The sequence below is a fragment of the Salvelinus fontinalis genome, chromosome 17 (assembly GCF_029448725.1).
Source record: "Salvelinus fontinalis isolate EN_2023a chromosome 17, ASM2944872v1, whole genome shotgun sequence".
NCBI classification, from domain to species: domain Eukaryota; kingdom Metazoa; phylum Chordata; class Actinopteri; order Salmoniformes; family Salmonidae; genus Salvelinus; species Salvelinus fontinalis.
This window is the reverse complement of record NC_074681.1, coordinates 18,889,619-18,913,342: the sequence shown is the minus strand read 5'-3', so window position 1 is coordinate 18,913,342 and position 23,724 is coordinate 18,889,619. Positions and strand designations below refer to the sequence as shown.

General features: G+C 41.7%; 1 protein-coding gene across 1 annotated transcript; it reads right to left on the bottom strand.

Annotated features, from left to right (window-relative positions):
* Window positions 1-1,902: 1,902 nt before the first annotated feature.
* Window positions 1,903-15,847, bottom strand: LOC129814584 (carbonic anhydrase 4-like). The gene is made up of 8 exons (XM_055867759.1): window positions 15,781-15,847; window positions 15,657-15,683; window positions 14,768-14,938; window positions 12,405-12,553; window positions 11,876-11,971; window positions 11,668-11,743; window positions 11,342-11,505; window positions 1,903-2,294 (listed from the first exon to the last, which is right to left on the bottom strand). Exons 1-8 carry the CDS (start codon window positions 15,845-15,847, stop codon window positions 2,088-2,090), a joined length of 957 nt encoding a protein of 318 aa, XP_055723734.1. The 3' UTR covers window positions 1,903-2,087.
* Between the last annotated feature and the right edge of the window lie 7,877 nt (window positions 15,848-23,724).

Genomic DNA, 23,724 nt, shown 5'->3' with positions numbered 1-23,724 from the left:
TAGCTCCCCATGTAATCACCTAAGATTCTACTTTTCAACACCACGTGTCGTAAGACTGTGTACAAAACCAAAACAAACTCATTTTTGTACATATAACAACCTTCTAATTGTATACAAAGTCTGCTAATGGTATACCTACTAGATATAACTGCAATACAGAACACAGAAACACTCTGAATCTACAAAGAGAGCTGTGTTGATGTGTATTCTGTATTGATGTGTATTGATGTGTATTACTCTGAAAAGTAATCATTCTAGGGCAAATAAGTCTTCATTTGAATTCAGGTTTCTCTGGATATGTACCATTAGGTTATACATATCATCATAGGGTGTGAGGGGGAACTGTATCAGTGATTTTGACCAGATAAACAGATAACCTGCAAAGATGGAGCCCCTTAGGGCTTTCAGAAAGTATTCAGAACCCGATGGTCACTCTGACAGAGGACTAGAGTTCCTCTTTGGAAATGGGAGAAACTTCCAGAAGGACAACCATCTCTGCAGCACTCCCCCAATCAGGCCTTTATGGTAGAGTGGCCAGACGGAAGCCACTCCTCAGTAAAAGGCACATGACAGCTCGCTTGGAGTTTGCCAAAAGGCACCTAAAGACTCTCAGACCACGAGAAAAAAGATTCTCTGGTCAAATGAAACCAAGATTGAACTCTTTGGCCTGAATACCAAGCGTCACGTCTGGAGGAAACCTGGCACCATCCCTACGGTGAAGCATGGTGGTGGCAGCATCATGGTGTGGGGATGTTTTTCAGCGGCAGGGACAGGGAGACTAGTCAGTATCAAGGGAACTATGAACGGAGCAAAGTACAGAGAGATCCTTGATGAAAACCTCCTCCAGAGCGCTCAGGACCTTCGACTGGGACTGAAGGTTCACCTTCCAACAGGACCACAACCCTAAGCACACCGCCAAGAGCATCAGCAGCAGCATACCGTCAGCAGCATACCACCCTGCATACCACTACTGGCTTGCTTCTGAAGCTAAGCAGGGTTGGTCCTGGTCAGTCCCTGGATGGGAGACCAGATGCTGCTGGAAGTGGTGTTGGAGGGCCAGTAGGAGGCACTCTTTCCTCTGGTCTAAAAAATATCCCAATTCCCCAGGGCAGTGATTGGGGACACTGCCCTGTGTAGGGTGCCGTCTTTCGGATGGGACGTTAAACGGGTGTCCTGACTCTCTGAGGTCATTAAAGATCCCATGGCACTTATCGTAAGAGTAGGGGTGTTAACCCCGGTGTCCTGGCTAAATTCCCAATCTGGCCCTCAAACCATCATGGTCACCTAATAATCCCCAGTTTACAATTGGCTCATTCATCCCCCTCCTCTCCCCTGTAACTATTCCCCAGGTCGTTGCTGCAAATGAGAATGTGTTCTCAGTCAACTTACCTGGTAAAATAACGGTAAATTAATAAATAAATATTAAGACAACGCAGGAGTGGCTTTGAGACAAGTATCTGAATGTCCTTGAGTGGCACAGCAAGCCTGGGCGTGAACACGATCAAACATCTCTGGAGCGATCTGAAAATCGCTGGGCAGCAACGCTTCCCATCCAAACTGACAGTGCTTCAGAAGATCTGCAGAGAAGAATTGAAGCAACTCCCCAAATACAGTGTGTCAAGCTTGTAGTGTCAATTCTGTTATCGCTGCCAAAGGTGATTCAACAAAGTATGGAGTAAAGGGTCTGAATACTTATGTAAATGTGATATTTCCGTTTTTTATTTGTAATATATTAGCAAACATTTCTAAAAACCTATTTTTGCTATGTCATTATGGGGTATTATGTGTAGATTGATGAATTTTAGAATAAGGCTGTAATGTAACAAAATGAGGAACAAGTCTAGGATTTCTATACACCTTCCGAAGGCACTGTATATTAGTTTGGCTGTATATTATAATATCAATTACATGTCTAAATAATGATGTTTTGATACAAAATAAGTTTCTATTTTGCTATGATTGTTGTTTTTTCCAATAGTTTCTCCATGGGGTCAAAATGACCCATGTGGTAATCAATGTACAGTATTTAGCTTTGGGGTTAATGGAGACATGGAAGTGCACTTCAGGTAAGGCATTAATAGCCGTCACTAAACCCTCAGCAGCATCCAGGCCAGCGCCATGAGGGCCAGAGAGGAGCACATTGTGGAGGCTCCTGACACTGGCGGGGCTGTGGTCGGGCTGCTCTGGGTCGTCACCATCCGGCCGTTGACAGGCTGGATGTTCCTGAAGACGTTGGTCATCAAGGCAGAGGTGGAGTTGTGGCCAATGTGCAATGTAGTGCTGAAGAGATCAATCTAAGGGGAGAAGGTTAATTAATTGCAGATTGGATCCTAGACATAAGTGTGACATCAGGCTGGCCCAATGGCTTTACCCACTGGGCATAGACGTCAGTTCAACATCTAGTTTTATTTGAGATGCCAAGTAACGTGAAATCAACTAAACTTTGAGGCAAATTGCTCTCCAAGTAAATAAATGAATCACCCCAAAAAAACTTTGAGGTATGTAATTGCATTTTGGTTAAAAGTTAGATTAAAACCAGACAAATTCCTGAAATGTGTGTACAGTTGAAGTCGGAAGTTTACATACACTTAGGTTGGAGTCATTAAAACCCGTTTTTCAACCACTCCACAAATTTCTTCTTAAACTTGGGGATAGGAGTCCAGCTAGCGTCTAACTGCACTGTCCAATTTACAATATCTATTACAGCGGACGCATGCCATGCGATTGTTTGAGGATGGCGCCCCACATTAAAATATTTTTCCACCGGCACAGGTTTCAGAAATTCACAAATAACGATTAAGTATTCACTTACTTTTTGAAAATCTTCCTCTAATTTGTCATCCAAAGTGTCCCAGCTATAACATGTAGTGTGTTTTTTTAGATAAAATCCTTCTTTATATCCCAAAAAGTCAGTATAGTTGTTGCCATCGATTTGAGTAATCCACTCCAAAAAGTTACCCCTATAACTTTGTTTCAACAAGTCAAAATACGTTTCTATTTACGCCTCAGATACCCTAAAATGTAATCAAACTATAATATTTCTTATATAAAAAAGAATGTTCAATAGGAAACGATTATTGCAGGTGTGTCCTGTCTTCATTCTCTTGCCTTTCTCAGAGGATGGTCTCTCAACCATTGGTTGGTTTTTCTTTGGATTTTCTCCTACCATATCTCCTGTATTATATTCTCTTACATTATTTTAACATTTCTACAAATTTCAAAGTGTTTTCTTTCCAATGGTACATTTATATGCATATCCTGGCTTTAGGGCCTGAGCTACATGCAGTTTACTTGGGCACGTCATGCAGACAGGAAGAGGAGAAAAAAGAGGTCGAGCCCTAAGAAGTTTGAACTAATTATAGTTTTGGCAAGTCGGTTATGACATCTACTTTGTGCATGACACACGTACTTTTTCCAACAATTGTTTACGAACCGATTATTTCACTTATAATTCACTGTATCACAATTCCAGTTGCTCAGAAGTTTACATACACTAAGTTGACTGTGCTTTTAAACAGCTTGGAAAATTCCTGAAAATTATGTCATGTCTTTAGAAGCTTCTGATAGGCTAATTGACATAATTTGAGTCAATTGAAGGTGTAGCTGTGGACGTATTTTAAGACCTACCTTCAAACAAAATTCCTATTTGCTTGACATCGTGGGAAAATCAAAAGAAATCATCCAAGACCTCAGACAAAAATTGTAGACCTCCACAAGTCTGGTTCATCCTTGGGAGCAATTTTCAAACTCCTGGAGGTACCACGTTCATCTGTACAAACAATAGTACGCAAGTATAAACACCATGGGCCCACGCAGCCGTCAAACCGCTCAGAAAGGAGACGCGTTCTGTCTCCTAGAGATATACGTACTTTGGTGCGAAAAGGGAAAATCAATCCCAGAACAACAGCAAAGGACCTTGTAAAGATGCTGGAGGAAACCGGTACAAAAGTATCGATATAATGGCATACATTTTTTTTTCTGTATTAAGACCCTTTACTCAGGAGTTTGTTGTAGCAACTTTGGCAGGGATTACAGCCTCGAGTCTTCTTGGGTATGACGCTACAAGCTTGGTACACCTGTATTTGGGGATTTCTCCTCTTCTTCTCTGCAGATCTTTTTAAGCTCAGTCAGGTTGGATGGGGAATGTTGCTGCACAGCTATTTTCAGGTCTCTCCAGAGATGTTAGATCAGGTTCAAGTCCGGGCTCTGGCTGGGCCACTCAAGGACATTCAGAGACTTGTCCCATTGTCTTGGCTGTATACTTAGGGTCGTTGTCCTGTTGGAAGGTAAACTTTCGCCTCAGTCTGAGGTCCTGAGAGCTCTGGAGCAGGTTATCATCAAGAATCTCTCTGTACTTTGCTCCGTCCATCTTTCCCTTGATCCTGGCTAGTCTCCCAGTCCCTGCCGCTGAAAGTTATGCTAGTCTCCCAGTCCCTCCCCACACCATGATGCTGCCACCACCATGCTTCACTGTAGGGCGGTGCCAGGTTTGCTCCAGATGTGACGCTTGGCATTCAGGCCAAAGAGTTCAATCTTGGTTTCATCAAAACAAATCAAAGTTTATTTGTCACGTGCGCCGAATACAACAGGTGTAGACCTTACAGTGAAATGCTTACTTACAGGCTCTAACCAATAGTGTGGGGAAAAAAAGGTATGTGTGTGTGTGTAGGTAAGTAAAGAAATAAAACAACAGTAAAAATACATTTGAAAATAAGAGTAGCAAGGCTATATACAGGCACAGGTTAGTCAGGCTTATTGAGGTGGTATGTACATGTAGGTATGGTTAAAGTGACTATGATGAACAGAGAGTAGCAGTAGCGTAAAAAGAGGGGTTGGCGGGAGGTGGGACACAATGCAGATAGCCCAGTTAGCCAATGTGCGGGAGCACTGGTTGGTCGGGCCAATTGAGGTAGTATGTACATGGATGTATGTGAAAAGTGACTATGCATATAAGATAAACAGAGAGTAGCAGCAGCGTAAAAGAGGGGTTGGGGAGGAACACAATGTAAATAGTCCGGGTAACCATTGGTTACCTGTTCAGAAGTCTTATGGCTTGTCGGGTAGAAACTGTTGAGAAGCCTTTTTGTCCTAGACTTGGCACTCCGGTACTGCTTGCCATGCGGAAGTAGAGAGAACAGTCTATGACTGGGGTGGCTGGGGTCTTTGAGAATTTCTAGGGCCTTCCTCTGACACCGCGTGGTCCCGTGTGGCTCAGTTGGTAGAGCATGGCGCTTGCAACGCCAGGGTTGTGGGTTCAATTCCCACGGGGGGACCAGGGTTCAATTCCCACGGGGGGACCAGGATGAATATGTATGAATTTGTAAGTCGCTCTGGATAAGAGCGTCTGCTAAATGACTTAAATGTAAATGTGGATGGCAGGCAGCTTTGCCCCAGTGATGTATTGGGCCGTACGCACTACCCTCTGAAGTGCCTTGCAGTCAGAGGCCCAATTGCCGTACAAGGCAGTGATGCAACCGGTCAGGATACCGGTCAGGCACATGCTTGGTGCTCCTTTTCCTGTAGTCCAAAATCATCTCCTTAGTCTTGGTTACGTTGAGGGATAGGTTGTTATTCTGGCACCACCCGGCCAGGTCTCTGACCTCCTCCCTATAGGCTGTTTCATCGTTGTCGGTGATCAGGCCTACCACTGTTGTGTCATCAGCAAACTTAATGATGGTGTTGGACTCGTGCCTGGCCATGCAGTCGTGGGTGAACAGGGAGTACAGACGGGGACTGAGCACGAACCCCTGGGGAGCTCCAGTGTTGAGGATCAGTGTGGCAGATGTGTTGCTACCTAACCTCACCACCTGGTGGTGACCCGTCCAGTTGCAGAGGGAGGTGTTTAGTCCCAGGTTCCTTAGCTTAATGATGAGCTTTGAGGGTACTATGGTGTTGAACGCTGAGCTGTAGTCAATGAATAGCATTCTCACATAGGTGTTCCTTTTGTCCAGGTGGGAAAGGGCAGTGTGGAGTGCAATAGAGATTGCATCATCTGTGGATCTGTTTGGGCGGTATGCAAATTGGAGTGGGCCTAGGGTTTCTGGGATAATGGTGTTGATGTGAGCCATTACCAGCCTTTCAAAGCACTTCATGGCTACATACGTGAGTGCTACAGGTCTGTAGTCATTTAGGCAGGTTGCCTTTGTGTTCTTGGGCACAGGGACTATGGTGGTCTGCTTGAAGCATGTTGATATTACAGACTCAATCAGGGACATGTTGAAAATGTCAGTGAAGACACCTGCCAGTTGGTCAGCACATGCCCGGAGTACACATCCTGGTAATCCATCTGGCCCCGCAGCCTTGTGTATGTTGACCTGTTTAAACGTCTTACTCACGTCGGCTACGGAGAGCGTTATCACACAGTCGTCCGGAACAGCTGATGCTCTCATGCATGCCTCAGTGTTGCTTGCCTCGAAGCGAGCATAGAAGTGATTTAGCTCGTCTGGTAGGCTCGTGTCACTGGGCAGCTCGCGGCTGTGCTTACCTTTGTAGTCTGTAATAGTTAGCAAGCCCTGCCACAGCCGACGAGCGTCGGAGCCGGTGTAGTATGATTCAATCTTAGGCCTGTATTGACGCTTTTCCTGTTTGATGGTTCGTCGCAGGGCATAGCGGGATTTCTTGTAAGCTTCTGGGTTAGAGTCCTGTACCTTGAAAGCGGCAGCTCTACCCTTTAGCTCAGTACGAATGTTGCCTGTAATCCATGGCTTCTGGTTGGGGTATGTACGTACAGTCACTCTGGGGACGACGTCCTCAATGCACTTATTGATAAAGCCAGTGACTGATATGGTATATTCCTCAATGTCATCAGAAGAATCCCGGAACATTTTCCAGTCTATGACAGCAAAACAGTCCTGTAGTTTAGCATCTGCTTCATCTGACCATTATTTTATAGACCGATTCACTGGTGCTTCTTGCTTTCATTTTTGCTTGTAAGCAGGAATCAGGAGGATAGAGTTGTGGTCGGATTTAACAAATGGAGCGCGAGGGAGAGCTTTGTGGGCGTCTCTGTGTGTGGAGTACAGGTGATCTAGAATTTTTTTTCCTCTGGTTGCACATTTAACATGTTGATAGAGATTTGGTAGAAGTGATTTAAGTTTCCCTGCATTAAAGTCTCTGGCCACTAGGAGCGCCGCCTCTGGGTGAGTGGTTTCCTTTTTGCTTATTTCTGATTGTGGTGGTAAATAAACAGCCACAAAAAGTATAGCTGAGAACTCTCTAGGCAAGTAGTGTGGCCTGCAATTTATCACAAAATACTCTACTTCAGGCGAGCAAAATCTAGAGACTTCCTTAGATTTCGTGCACCAGCTGTTGTTTACAAATATGCACAGACCAGCCCCCTCGTCTTACCGGAGTGTGCTGTTCTATCTTGCCGGTGCAGCGTGTATCCCGCTAGCTGAATATCCATGTCGTCATTCAGCTACGATTCAGTGAAACATAGGATACTACAGTTTTTGATGTCCCGTTAGTAGGATATTCATGATCGTACCTCATCTAGTTTATTGTCCAATGTTTGTATGTTGGCGAGTAATATTGACGGTAACGGCAGCTTTCCTGCTCGCCTTCTGCAGATCCGGACGAGGCATCCGGCTCTGCTTCCTCTGCGTCACTTCCTTATGCAAATAATTGAGATGTCTGCCCTGCGGAACTCTGGAGCTCTGTCAGAATGATCATCGGTTTCTTGGTCACCACCCTGACCAAAGCCCTTCTCCCCCGATTGCTCAGGCCAGCTCTAGGAAGAGTCTTGGTGGTTCCAAACTTCTTCCATTTAAGAATCTTGAGGACCTTCAATGCTCCAGACATTTCTTGGTACTCTTCCCCAGATCTGTGCCTCGACACAATCCTGTCTCTGAGCTCTACAGACAATTCCTTCGACTTCATGTCTTCATGGCTAGCTAGCTAGCAAACGTTAGCTGCCAGCTAATTAGTTATCATTGACATGACAGAAGCAATTTGTTTAGCTAGCTTTTTTGGAATAGCACGCTAGCTAGCTAGTTATCTAACCTTTGAACTCAGGTCCTGTCTCTAGCTAGGTAGCTGCTAGTGGTTAATATTTTAAGACTAACTTACTATCTAGCTAGCTAGCTAGTATTTTAGCAAAAGTGTGATAACAAGCTAATCCCTTTAATCTGTGGTAGCTAGCTATTTATGTTAGTAAATAATGTTAATCTGGAGACGAAAGAATGCACACCTGTTGAGGTGAGGTGCTGGCTAATGGAGTAGAACACTTGAAAAAGAAAAGGAGAGCAGCAAACTAGCTAGTATTATTATTATTATTATTAGCAAGTAGTGGATAACATACACTACATGGACTAAAGTATGTGGACACTTGCTTGTTGAACATCTCATTACAAAATCATGGGCATTAATATGGAGTTGGTCCCCCCCTTTACTGCTATAACAGCCTCCACTGTTCTGGGAAGGTTTTCCAGTAGATGTTGGAACATTGCTGCAGGGATTTGCTTCCATTCAGCCACAAGAGCATTAGTGAGGTCGGGCACTGATGTTGGGCGATTAGGCCTGCCTCGCAGTCGGTGTTCCAATTCATCCCAAAGGTGTTCGATGGAGTTGAGGTCAGGGCTCTGTACAGGCTAGTCAAGTTCATCCATGGCGATCCCGACAAACCATTTCAGTATGGATGTCATTTGTGCACGCGTGCATTGTCATGCTGAAACAGGAAAGAACCTTCACCAAACTGTTGCCACAAAGTTGGAAGCACAGAAACATCTAGAATGTAATTTTATGCTGTAGCGTTAAGATTTCCCTTCACTGGAACTAAGGGGCCTAGCCCGAACAATGAAAAACAGCACCAGACCGTTATTCCTCCTCCAACAAATTGTACGGTTCACAGTATGCATTCGGGCAGGTATGTCCGTTGGACTGCCAGAGGGTGATGCGTGATTCATTTTGGGGCAGCAGGTAGCCTAGTGGTTAGAGCGTTGGGCCACTAACCGAAAGGTTGCTGGATCGAATCCCTGAGCTGACAAGGTAAAAATATGTTGTTCTACCCCTGAACAACGCAGTTAACCCAATGTTCCCCAGTAGGCTGTCATTGTAAATAAGAATTTGTTCTTAACTGACTTGCCTAGTTGAATATTAAATATTCATCAGTACAGAGAGTGTGTTTCCACTGCTCCAGAATCCAATGGCGGTGAGCTTTACACCATTCCATCTGACTCTTGGCATTACGCATAGTGATCTTAGACTTGTGTGCGGCGACTCCGCCATGGAACCCCATTTTATGAAGCTCACCGACAAACAGTTATTGTGCTGATGTTGCTTCTAAAGGCAGTTTGGAACTCGGTAGAGAGTGTTGCAACCAAGGACAGGCTTCAGCACTCAGTGGAACCCATTCTGTGAGCTTGTGTGGCCTACCATTTTGCGGCCGAGCCGTTGTTGCTCCTACACTTTTCCACTTCACAATAACAGCACTTACAGTGTATCGGGGAAGCTCTAGCAGGGCAGAAATTTGACAGACTGGCTTGTTTGAAAGGTGGCATCCTATGACGGTGCCACGTTGAAAGTCACTGAGCTCTTCAGTACGGGCCATTCCACTGCCAATGTTTGTGTATGGACAAATTCAACATTGTGAGAAGATACTTCCTCCACTGTTTCACCAACCAAAAGGTATTACTGTTACCATTTCACACCAGAGCATTTACCATACTTGGACTATCACAGAGAAGTGGTAAGTGCGTTGATATAATCTGGAAAGGGGTAATATGTTAAGAGTAATGATTGAATAATGTCCTGGATGTAAATTTGGGAAGGGCTTCAGGGATTCAAAGGTGCATCAAGCCACGCTCCCTCAAAACAATTTAATCACTGAGCAAATTTCTGGTCTGCTGAGCACAAACTTTAACATTGTTGTGAAAATTCAGAGCAACTTTACTGTGCACACTGAGGCTGTACACACTTTAAGTTAGTTTTAACAGTGGTCAAATAGGCTACTGTGGCTATTTTATCATAATATACCAGAGTGGCCTACCATGAAAAGCAATGGAGAAAATGCATCCCATAACATTTTAACATGGAAATAGCTGTTCTAACATTCAGCCTACAGTAGCCGCCAATATGTGGTGTTCAATGTAGGGCTTGACATTAACCTGTTTATTCACTTGTCTTTCAGACAAGGAGGTGACTGAAAATGTTGTTGTGTTGTTTGATGTAAGAAACCACTTTACAAAATAAAATGCATCATTATTCCCATACCCTTTGCCTATTGGCTACTTAGCTTATTCAAGCCTGTCTCAAAATATAATACTGCCATTTTATTAATGCAATGCATTTTCCTGACTCTTTTCAAAGATGTCTAGAAATGCAGATATGTGTGCTCTTGTAGGAAGCAATCACTCCCCCATTGCTGACTACAAACTATCTATAAATGGGCAAATAACTCACTACCTAACAAAGGATATTAACAAATGTGCAAATGTGCACAGGTTGCTACATGTTGCTCTCACTTTGATCTCAAAACAAGCACATCGACTCACAACCGCTCATGCTGTAAAAACAGTCCCGTTCAAAGTAAATGGCACAGATCCATATATGGCATTGGTCTATTTTCATGTAGGCCTACTGCAGCTTTGGTTGGTTATGGCGCACCAGACTGTGTAGACTAGAGTATGGGCCTGAGTAGTGCCTGTCAATGCAATAGAATTCTACTTCGATGCCTTCTGCCTACAACAAAATCTTTTGCATAGTTTATTTTCCATACTAAGTCTTCCATAGTTCGTTATGTTTCGGTATGTTGCATTGAAAGTGGCTGATATTGCATTGATTCTATCACAATCCCCACAGTAAAGGGAAACGTTGATAGTGTTAACTAAAGGGGAAAACTCTAGAAAGTTGAGTGAAGTTCAATCTCGTGCTTCTCTGTACGTGCTGGTATTTCTTCTGGGCAGCAGTACCCGAGGGAACCTTGGCGTCAAGACACATCATTAAAAGCAACCTCTAATGTTCCTTGGACAGAGCACCTATGCATCACACCCTAAAGTGAGACAATCACTGTTCAACTGCAATTATTGAAAATTAGGTTTTATGATAACACATAAGGGTTAATCTTATAAGCATTTTCTAAGTGCATTTATTAATGGTTAATAACTGGATGTAAATACTGGCTCAATATTTTACAAACACTGACCAGTTATTTAACTATTTTGACCAATTTCGATAACTTTTTATTTGTTTATAATGCATTTACAAGTTATTCAATAATTGTTAATAACGTAATTATAACCCCTTTATAAACTCTTTACAAATGGAACCTTATTTTAAATTGTTACCGATATGGGATTATAGTCCACGGTGTTCAGTTTATGGTACAATTGTTGTACAAACTCACCAAGTCCTGGCTGACTTTGATAGGGTCCTTAAACACGGTCCAAACCACAGCCTCATTGCAATTTGGAGTGGTCAGGGAGCCAAGGTAACGGTAGTATTTGGTACGGTCCACCCCTTCCAGGAGCTCATCCAATGAAATAGCATGAGTAATGTTTACAATATCATCTTAACGAAGAGAGAAAGAAAAAACATATATAAAATCATATGCTACTGAAATTGAACAGTAAAATTACTCATTTTGAATTCAAAGAGAAAAAATCTTTCCAAACTTTATTTTGAGAAAGTAGTTCTTGATCAAATCAGAACCAATTAAATCTCTCCTCTCACCTTTTAGTGTGATGTTGGCCAAGTATGATGTCAGAGTATTCCATGCTGCATTCCATGTCGCATTACCTGGCATTGACTATTTGAAAAAACAGCAATAAAACATTGAAATGCCTAATCTACTGTGGAACAATGTATGCCATTTCTAAGAAAGTTAAAGCAAAAAAAGTTTTTTGAAAATGTTAAGAAAATTTAAAAAAGAAAGTTAAACCTCTATGAAGAATCCAAGAGCAGCGAGTCCTGTGTCGTCTGCAACGGCCGCAGTCGTGTTACCATTGAGCGAAGACTTGGAATGTACTATGTGTAACTGAAAGGTGAAGCATAACAGTTGATATAAAAAGGTATCTGAATCCATTGGGAAATTCAAACGTTGGAATAATACATTTAAAAAGGTAGTCTACAATCTGCCATATATACAGCTGTTCAAAGGTCACTGAGACCTTGACATTGATCCATTGCAGTATGGTATATTTGCATCAGTATTAAAAATTCACCACATGTAACATGGGCTACATTCAGATTCTCTACTTTTCTCCCAAAGTGCCCTCATACATTTCTCCTCATGAATTTAAAAGGACCACAGGAAGAGTAGTTGCTGCTTCTGCAAAAGCTAATGGTGATTCAAATAAACAAACAAATGTAATGGACTAGTGTTTGGAATATGGTGGAAACTCCCTCCAGCCATGCTTGCTCCAATCCATGAAGGGTGGTGGGGTGGGGTGGGTTGAACCTTTCCATACCTCCATGGGGTAGCGTGTTCCATCCACTGTGTGCTCCGACCCAGGTACTGAGGTACCGTTCCCCCAGTGGAGGTGAAACTGCAGGCTGTCATAGGCCTCAGACAGTGCCCCACCTGTAATCTGGACGCCACTATTGAGCATCACTTTGACTGAAAGAAAGAGAGGAGGAACAAAAAGAGAGGAATTGGTTACATTTTGAACATTAAGGTTCCTGGTTTGGTACATACAGTACATGTCAAAAGATTGAACACACTTACTCATTCCAGTTTTTATTTTATTTGAACTATTTTCTACATTGTTGGATAATAGTGAGACATGAAAACTATGAAATAACACAATCATGTAGTAACCAAAGCAGGGATAAACAAATCAAAATACATTTCATATTTGAGATTCTTCAAAGTAGCCACCATTTGCCTTGATGACATCTTTGCACACTCTTGGCATTCTCTCAACCAGCTTCATGAGGTTGTCACCTGGAATGTATGTCAATGAACAGGTGTGCCTTCTTAAAAGTTAATTTGTGGACATTATTTCCTTCTTAATGCGTTTGAGCCAATCGGTTGGGTTGTGACGGGGTAGGGGAGCAATACAAAAGATAGCCATATTTGGTAAAATATGACGTCCATATTGTTGAAAGAACAGCTCAAATAAGTAAAGAGAAATGTCAGTCCATCATTACTTTAAGACATGAAGGTCAGTTAATCTGGAAAATTTCAAGAATTTAAAAATGTTCTTCCAAGTGCAGTCGGACAAACCATCAAGCTCTATTATGAAACTCGCTCTCATGAGGACCGCCACAGGAAAGGAAGACCCAGAGTTACCTCTGCTGCAGAGGATAAATTCATTAGAGTTACCAGACTCAGATTGCAGTCCAAATAAATGTTTCAGAGTTCAAGTAACAGACACATCTCAACATCAATTGTTCTGAGGAGACTATGTGAATCAGGCCTTTATGGTCGAATTGCAGCAAAGACACCACTACTAAAGGACACCAATAATAAGAAGAGACTTGCTTGGGCCAATAACCACAAGCAATGGAAAGGTGGAAATCTGTCCTTTGGTCTGGTGAGTCCAAATTTGAGATTTTTGGTTCCAACCGCCGTGTCTTTGTGAGACGCAGAGTAGGTGAACAGATGATCTCTTCATGTGTGGTTCCCACCGTGAAGCATGGAGGAGGAGGTGTTATGGTGTGGGGGTGCTTTGCTGTTGACACTGTCTGTGATTTAAGGCACACTTAACCAGCACGGCTACCACGGCATTCTGCAGCGATATGCCATCCCATCTGGTTTGCGCTTAGTGGGACTATCATTTGTTTTTCAACAGGACAATGACCCATAACACACCTGCAGGCTGTGTAAGGGCAATTTGAGTGATGGAGTGCTGCATCAGATGACCTGGCCTTCACAATCACCCCAACCCAATTGAGATGGTTTGGGATGAGTTGGACTGCAGAGTGAAGGAAAGCAGCCAACAAGTGCTCAGCATATGTGGGAACTCCTTCAAGACTGTTGGAAAAGCATTTCAGGTGACTACTTCATGAAGCTAGTTGAGATAATGCCAAGAGTGTGCAAAGCTGTCATCAAGTCAAAGGGTGGCTTCTGTGAAGAATCTAAAACAAATTATATTTTGATTTGATTATCACTTTTTTGGTTAGAACATTCGTCCATATGTGTTATTTCATAGTTTTGATGTCTTCACTATTATTCTACAATATAGAAAATAGTACAAATTAAGAAAAACCCTTGAATGAGTAGGTGTGTCCAAACTTTTGACTGGTACTGTACATTATCCTCAAGTGGGACTTTGTGTGTATGGATTGCAGTGGTGTAAAGTACTTAATAAGCAATACTTGAAAGTATTTTTATTTAAGTCGTTTTTTGGGGTCTGTTTTTTGGGTCTGTAAAGTTTGTATTTAACTTGACAATTTATATATTTTTTTTACTTTTACTCCACTACATTCCTAATGATAAGAATGTACTTTTACTCCTTACATTTTCCCTGACACCCAAAAGTACTCGTTACATTTAATTGTCTAATTCACACACTTATCAGGAGAACATCCCTGGTCATCCCTACTGCCTCTGATCTGGCAGACTCACTAAACACAAATATTTTGTTTATGAATTTCCCTGGCAATCCGTAAAAAAGAAAATTGTGTTGTCTGGTTTTCTTAATGTAAGACATTTTAAATGATTTATACTTTTACATTTGATACTTCAGTACATTTAAAACAAAATACTTTTAGACTTTTACTCAAGTAGTATTTTACTGGGTGACTTTCACTTTTTACTTGTGAAAATTGGGTACTTTTTCCACCACTGATGGATTGAGAAGGCAAGGCATCCATCCAATCTCCTCACCAGTTTCGCCAGTGTTCTTGATATTCTTCATTGTAGAGTTGTCTCCGTATTTGGTGAAGTTGAATTCAGTCAGGTTTGCGTCGCCCACTGCCGATGCGGAGATGATGTTGATGGGAGACTGATGGGAACCGTTGCAATGTTCAGTGGCAATGGTGGGCCAAGTAGTGTCATCTTAACATGGAATCAATCATACAATGGTTTCAATATACCATCGTTTTATAAGTGTCATATAATATGCGAATACATAAATAATATGCTAATACATAAAACTATAGTCTATTATCCACTGCCATCACAATCACTTCAAAGCAAATGCTTAATGTACAATTTGTGAATAAAAATTACACTGAGTATACAAAACATTAACACCTGCTCTTTCCATGACAAAGACTGACCAGGTGAATCCAGGTGAAAGCTTATTGATAGCACTTGTTAAATTCACTTCAATCAGTGTAGATGGGGGGGAAGAGACAGGTTAAAGAAGGTTTATTATGCCTTGTCACAAATGAGATTGTGTATGTGTGTCAGTCAGCGGGTGAATCGGCAAGACAAAAGATTAAAGTGCCTTCAAACGGTATGGTAGTACGTGACAAGCGCACCGGCTTGTGTCAAGAACTGCAATGCTGCTTTGTTTTTCATGCTCAACAGTTTTCCATATGTAGCAAGAATGATCCACCACCCAAAGGACATCCAGCCAACTTGACACAACTGAATCAACATGGGCCAGCATCCCTGTGGAATGCTTTCGACACCTTGTAGAGTCCATGCCACGATGAATTGAGGCTGTCCTGATGGCAAAAAGGGGGTGCAACTCAATATTAAGAAGGTGTTCCTAATGTTTGGTATACTCAGTGTACACTGTAACCATGGGGTTAAAATCAATACTTACTACAACTAGGATCATGGTAACACCACACTGTTCAAATTGAAAAGGGGAAAAGTTATGCAAAGAGTCACAAAATGTATAGCAGAAGACAGTCACAGGCCAACAAAATAATAAATTAATCGCTTACAAACTTCTGCAGCACTGTATCCAGTGGGGACAAGGATAGTCGCAATGATAACCACAAGACGATTCATCTGAAAGCGAGATGAAGGCAATTATGAATGGAGAGCCCACTGAGCAGCGACTGACGCTGGACGTCCACGGACGTTAAAAAGTTGTTGAAATTTGGTCAGTCCGCCCTGGCTTTGATTTTAACAGATGCAGATTTTTGATCCGGTATGGACCGGCCTTGATTTCAACGTCACAACGTCCACAAACATAGGTGTTATTCATTGGTTCAGATCTGTCCCGGTCCGAACCGGCCTTGATTTGACCTAAACGTAGACATCTACGTTTCACATGTTCGGAATCTACCGTACTCCACTATACTTTACTATGCTCTACTGTACTGTACTGTGCTGTACTGTGCTTTCTAAACTTGTGAAACATGGACGTCTATGATTGGTTCAGATTTGGTCCAGAGTGACCAAATTTAGTCTTGTTTAGTAACGAAGCTCATTAGTATAATACCCAGTGTGCTTACACTGGGTATTAACACTTTGCAAGTGTATATTTTTACATTTACATCTTGGTAATTTAGCAGACACGTTATCCAGAGTGACATACAGTCATTGCATTCAAGTAAGGTAGATAAACATCCACATTTCAACGGCTTGCTGGGAGCCTGAATCTCTCACCTTGAACTCAAAAGGGCATTGGATAACATGAATAAAGGCAAATCACCTGGTTGGGATGATATTCCTCCTGAGGTCTATTTAAAATTTTGGAACCAATTAGGTCCACTGTTACTTGAAATGATTAACACAGCTGTTCACAAAGGTTCATTTGAAATGGATGTATATACAGCACTAATTTCGCTTTCATAAAAAAAGGTAAGGAGGCCAACAAGTGCTCTCACTATCCCCTTTATCTTTGATAGACACATATATTAAACTATTTTCTCAAATCATGCCGTCCCGTCTCAAAACTCACTTACCCAAATTGGTACATCCGACCAAAGCGGGTTTGTAAAAAACTATTATCCCCGATAACCTCTGTTGTCTATTACATATCTTACATGCTTCATCATAAACCAAAGCTCCTTGGGCAGTTCTCTCTCTCAACGCAGAAAAAGCTTTTGATGGATTAGAATGGTCACATCTTTGGTCAGTTTTGGAATGTACAGCATGGGACTTGGCTCCAATTTCATTGATATGATTACAATACTGTATGCCAATCACCTCAGCCATAGTAATAACAGGCAATACCTACTCTGTTCTGTTCCAAATAACTAGAAGTAGAAGGAAAGGTCATCCCATCTCACCACTGTTTTTTATTGTCTATGGAACCCCTGGCCTAGGCAAATTTGACAATCGAAAGAAATTACACTAATATCTCTCAATTCTGCAGATCACGTCATCTCATTATACAGCGATGATATCTTACTTTATCTAGACAATGTATCTCAATTCCGCCCAAACGCTTTAAATATCATATTCAAATTCAGTTCCATCTCAAGTTATAAAATAAATCCAACCAAATCTGCCCTACTGCCTCTTAAGACCATGGAGGACTACATTTCTACTTTAAATATTTGGGAATAGATATGTTTCCTTCCTTAGATACAATCATTGCTAGAAACTTTTACAATTCTCTCCATGGGACGGTTGAGCTAACGTGAGCTTATGTGATTAGCATGAGGTTGTAAGAAACTAGAACATTTCCCAGGACATATAAATATCTGATATGGGCAGAAAGCTTAAATTATAGTTAATCTAACTACACTGTCCAATTTACAGTAGATATTAAAGTGAAATAATACCATGCTATTGTTTGAGGAGAGTGCACAGTTATGTGCACAAAATGTATTAAATAACCAATTAGGCACATTTAGGCCGAAATGCAATGGTTCATTGGATCAGTCTAACACTTTGCACATACACTACTGCCATCTAGTGGCCAAAATCCAAAATGTGCCTAAACTTAAATAATACATTGTGGCCTTTGTCTTGCATTTCAAAGTTGATAGAAAAAAATCTGATAAAAAAACATTTTTTTTCCCTTTGTATTATCTTTTACCAGATCTAATGTGTTATATTCTCCTACATTCCTTTCAAATTTCCACAAAGTTCAAAGTGTTTCCTAAACGGTATCAAGAATATGCATATCCTTGCTTCAGGTCCTGAGCTACAGGCAGTTAAATTTGGATACGTCATTTTAGGTGAATATTGAAAAAAAGGGTCCGATCCTTAAGTTAAGGAGAAGTTTATCTAAAGTTCCATGCATAACACTTGAATTTATCAACATTTATAATGAGTATTTCTGTGAATTGATGTGGCTCTCTGCAAAATCACAGGATATTTTGTAACTACTGAACAAAACACACCAATGTAAAATGAGATTTGGGGATATAAATATGCACTTTATCGAACAAAACATACATGTATTGTGTAACATGAAGTCCTATGAGTGTCATCTGATGAATATCATCAAAGCTTAGTGATTCATTGTATCGCTATTTGTGCTTTTTGTGACTCCTCTCTTTGGCTGGAAAAATTGGCTGGGTTTTTCTGTGACTTGGTGGTGACCTAACATAATCGTTTGTGGAGCTTTCGCTGTAAAGCATTTTTGAAATCAGACCCTGTGGCTGCGTTAATGAGAATTGTATCTTTAAAATGGTGCCTAATAAGCATTTCAAGCATTTCGCTACACTCGCATTAACATCTGCTAACCATGTGTATGTGACAAATAAATGTGATTTTTAATATTTGTATGTTTGAAAAATTTGATTTACGAGATTTCTGTTGATATTGTATTTGGCTCCCTGCAATTTCATTGTCTGTTGGCGAGGGGTTCTGCTAGCGGAACGGGGTTGCGAAAGGGTTTTCTAATGATCAATTAGCCTTTTAAAAATGATCAACTTGGATTAGCTAACACAACGTACCATTGGAACATAGGAGTGATGGCTGCTGATAATGGGCCTCTGTACGCCTATGTAGATATTCCATAAACAAATCAGCCATTTCCAGCTACAATAGTCATTTACAACAGTACATTTACATTACATTTAAGTCATTTAGCAGACGCTCTTATCCAGAGCGACTTACACGTACATACATTCATACTTTTTGTTTGTTTTTGTACAGTAACCATGTCTACACTGTATTTCTGATCAATTTGATGTTATTTTAAACTGACAATTTTTTTAATTTTCTTTCAAAAACAAGGACATTTCTAAGTGACCCCAAACTTTTGAACGGTAGTATGTTTTCAGTATATACCGAACAAAAATATAAATTAAACATTCAAAGTGGAAATTACAGACCATCGAAGCCTATTTAAACCTCAAATACACTACAAAGGTTTCAATTTCCTTGTGATCAAGGTGATCAAATTTAGATCCTGTCCGTAAATTCACATCATGGCCCCATTTCCATCATGGCCACCTAATCATCCCCCTCATTCCACATTGGCAAATAACACTCCTCACCTCTCCACCTGATAGCTGATATGTGGTCCGCGTTCTGGCACAGATGGTTGCCATGCATCACCCAAGTGGGTGCTACACATCTATGGTGGATGAGGTGAGTTTGCCCCCCATTACAGCGCTTTGAGCAGCTGGAAGGCGCTACATAAATAAATGCAATCAATTATAATGATTTACTTATTATAGCAAGTAAAGCGTATTTTAGTAAGTATAACTCAGCAGAGCCTGTGTTACAAAGGCCAAAATGTTGTTCTGGCCCTTTAAGAGCTGCTAATGCTCCTGTAACTTAATGGGCATGTACTGTACCTCCGCCCAGGCATTGCTGACACATGCCAGCTCTTACAATGCCTTGATAGGTATTTTATGTGTCAGCTATCCACATCATATATAATACTGTAGCAATCTGTCAGTCGATGACACAGTCGATGTGGTTAATGCATGCCATGTCTCAGCAGGGGAACATGGCCATAATGTTTGTCGGGAAAGGCTGGCATTAAAACTCCACCTTCACCTGTTGTTGGGTATCTTCCAGCTTCTCCTGCAATAGTTAATATTTTTAGCTTCCTTCGTGTGTCCAAGCGGCAAAGGTGAGTAAATAGACATGTTTTTCTGTTTGACTGTTTTTCCTGATGTGGCTCTAAATGACATAAATGCAGTGAAACAGATGTTTCTTCTTAGCCCAGCCTAGTCAATGAGATGTGTGCCACTTCAAACATGTCATATCTTAAAAGCAGGGTATATTGTGCCATAAATGTCTGTTTGTGTGAATGCCAAAATCATCTTACCTTGAAGCTGCACCGGTCTTCACCTGTCAGTCCTGTGCGCTCAGCTTCCCATCCTCCCTCATTTTATTCAGTCGTACACCTCAACTAGAAACAATAAACACGCCTCCTTTTTTCAATAGGCTTGGGGGGTTTCAAGTTGTGGATTCAAAGTTGTGTAATACTGTAAAGAGAACACCCATTTGGCAAAGCAGAAAGTCAGGTGAGTTTTGCCAGGAAAGTTAAGCAGTACCTACGGAAATGACAGCAATGAAAGACTAACTTGAAAATGTTATGCTGAAGTACAGAAATTCCCACAGAAGAACATCTCTGAACTATTTTAGGACATTCCCAATGTCGAACCAGTTGCAGAACGTTCCTAGAACACTACCAGAATTTAAATTAAATTTAAATGTGAACTTTTATGAAACCTTCTGTTAAAATAATGAAATACCAAGAAAATAATGTATTTATTTTGTGCTGAGAATGTTCCAAAGCCAAGCATCTATCCTGCACCATTCCCAGATATTTGTTAAATGTTGTACGCAAAATAACTTTTGGACAACCATGCTCTCACCAAGCTCTGATAAATATATGGTACTCAGAATGTTATGCACTAGCTGGGTAGTCTCTCCACCTTCCCCATTGAAGTACAACCTAATGTTATGCACTAGCTGGGTAGTCTCTCCACCTTCCCCATTGAAGTACAACCTACACAACCCACTGATATGAACTGTGTGGAAAATTGAAAGAACATGTTAAAATAGAAACAAGGAAACTCAGGCGGACACCATTATATGCCAAGTGAATCAATCATCCCTGTTTTCATGAGAAAAATATATCAGCTGAGATTTGTAGATCCTATTGAAGATGCATGTCGATGCATACTGGCAATTTATCATATTATTTAAGATCCATTGTAATAATTTGAGTCGTCGTCAGGGCAGATTGTCAACCCCTCCGGTACATTGTGTCAGAAACAAAACAAAGTGTATTGTTATGTCGCCTCCTGTAATCCCTGTATACCTACTAATGTGTGGCCTCACACAGTTCCAACTCCGTCATCAAGTTTACTGACGACACAACAGTAGTATGACTGATTACCAACAACGAGCTCGCCGGCCTGCACGGAGGAGGTAGGCACTCTCACGGTGTTGTGCCAGGCACAGTAAACAACCTCTCCTTCAACGTCAGCAAAATATAGGAGCTGATTGCACACTTCAAGAGGAACCAGGCTAGGCACGCCCCCATCCTCATCAACGGGGTCAGTGTGAAGACGGTTCAAAAACGTCAAGTTCCTCGGCGTACACATCTCTGAAGAGCTGAAATGGTCAAAACACACAGACACCATGGCGAAGAAGGTTTGACAGCGACTCTTCAACCTCAGGATGCTGAAGAAATTTGCGTAACTATTCACCCCCCCAAAGTCAATACTTTGTAGAGCCACCATTTGCCACAATTACAGCTGCAAGTCTCTTGGGGTATGTCTCTATAAACTTGGCACATCTAGCCACTGGGATTTTTGCCCATTCTTCATGGCAAAACTCCAGCTCCTTCAAGTTGGATGGATTCCACTGGTGTACAGCAATCTTTAAGTCACACCACAGATTCTCAATTGGATTGAGGTCTGGGCTTTGACTAGGCCATTCCAAGACATTTAAATGTTTCCCCTTAAACCACTCAAGTGTTGCTTTAGCAGTATGCTTAGGGTCATTGTCCTGCTGGAAGGTGAACCTCCGTCCCAGTCTCAAATGACTGGAGACTGAAACAGGTTTCCCTCAAGAATTTCCTTGTATTTAGCGCCATCCATCATTCCTTCTGACCAGTTTCCCAGTCCCTGACGATGAAAAACATCCCCACAGCATGAGGCTGCCACCACCTTGCTTCACTGTGGGATTGGTGTTCTCGGGTGATGAGAGGTGTTGGGTTTGTGCCAGACATAGCATTTTCCTTAATGGCCAAAATGCTCAGTTTTAGTCTCATCTGACCAGAGTACCTTCTTTCATATATTTGGGGAGTCTCCCACATGACTTTTGGCAAACACCAAACGGGTTTGCTTATATTTTTTCTTTAAGCATTGGCTTTTTTTCTGGCCACTCTTCCATAAAGCCCAGCTCTATGGAGTGTACAGCTTAAAGTGGTCCTATGGACAGATAATCAATCTCCGCTGTGGAGCTTTGCAGCTCCTTCAGGGTTATCTTTGGTCTCTTTGTTGCCTCTGATTAATGCCCTCCTTGCCTGGTCCTTGAGGTTGGTGTGCGGCCCTTTCCTGGCAGGTTTGATGTGGTGCCATATTCTTAATTTTTTTTATAATGCATTTAATGGTGCTCCGTGGGATGTTCAAAGTTTCTTGGTGCCCCTTGCTTAGTAGTGTTGCAGACTCTGGGGCCATTCAGAACAGGTGTATGTATACTGAGATCATGTAACAGATCATGTGACATTTAGATTGCACACAGGTGGACTTTATTTAACTATTTATATGACTTCTGAAGGTAATTGGTTGCACCATATCTTATTTAGGGGCTTCATAGCAAAAAAAAAATCATTTCACTTCACCAATTTGGACTATTTCGTGTATTGCCATTACATGAAATCCAAATAAATCCATTTAAATTACAGGTTTTCATGCAACAAAATAGAAAAAATGCCAAGGGGGTGAATACCTTGTAAGGCACTGTAGCTCTGACACCTGTGTCGCACCAGGTTGTTGCAGCAAGGCCAAGAAGATCATCAGGGACCCCAGCCACCCAAGCAATGGCCTGTTCTCTCCACTTCCATTACTCAGACGTGGGCAGTATAGGAGCATCACGGCAAAAACTGGAGGACTTGTCTATCCCCAACCTCAATGGACATTTTACCCTGCCCCTTGGCAAATGGGTGTTTATCATGCTAAATACCACCACTAGTCAGCAGCTGCTCCCCTGGTCTTCCTACACCCCCTTCCCCGCTACTGCTCTTCCTATGGACCCCCCCCCCCCTCTCTGTCATCGGACATTTACCCTTCTTCCACCCCAATGCTGTAACTAAAATTTACTACGGTATTTAATCCTTGGTTTAAAAATATAGACCCAGGTTACGGCATTTACTAACATTGATGACTGTAAAACAAACCAGAGATCGAAGTCATCGTACTTGAGAGGTATGATTGATAAATTCAATGTAGTTGTGTTGTTCTGTTGGTTATAGTGACTTCTCGTGTGACCGTGTTGTAGCCTGGCTGGCGCGGTACACAGTGAGGGAGAGCTGTGACACACAGGTCTGGACTAGAGTTGGTTGTTAGTGCAGTATTCATGCAGAAGTTGATTGAGCTTTGATTGGTTTTCTCAAACGTAAAAACATTTTCCTGGGGTATTGAGACCTCTCGTTTGGATTTGAAAATCCAACAGTTGTTTTGGAAGGGGGCACTGCTCGGGGGCTGTGTGTGGCTGTCCATGTGGGTGTTTGAGAATTTGTATTTATGATGGATCCCCATTAGCTGCTGCGAAGTCAGGAGCTACTCTTCCTGGGGTCCGGCAGAATTAAGGCAGTTGAACATTTAAAAAAAATGACATTCATTCCAGAATTCACAACACACTAAGTGTAAGCCCTCAGGGACATACTCAACTATCACATATTTACAACACAAAATCCATGTGTACGTGTGTGTATAGTGAGTATGTTATCATGTGTGTGTATGCTTGTACAGTGGAAGTCAGAAGTTTACATACAGCTTAGCCAAATTAAT

Excerpts from the sequence above, each read along its gene's own strand:
- LOC129814584 (XM_055867759.1), bottom strand. The coding sequence starts at position 15,847 with ATGAATCGTCTTGTGGTTATCATTGCGACTATCCTTGTCCCCACTGGA. Across the intron at positions 14,939-15,656 it reads TTACCATGATCCTAGTTGTA|ATGACACTACTTGGCCCACC; the intron begins GTAAGTATTGAT and ends TTCCATGTTAAG. Across the intron at positions 11,744-11,875 it reads CTCTTGGATTCTTCATAGAG|TCAATGCCAGGTAATGCGAC; the intron begins GTTTAACTTTCT and ends TTTTTCAAATAG.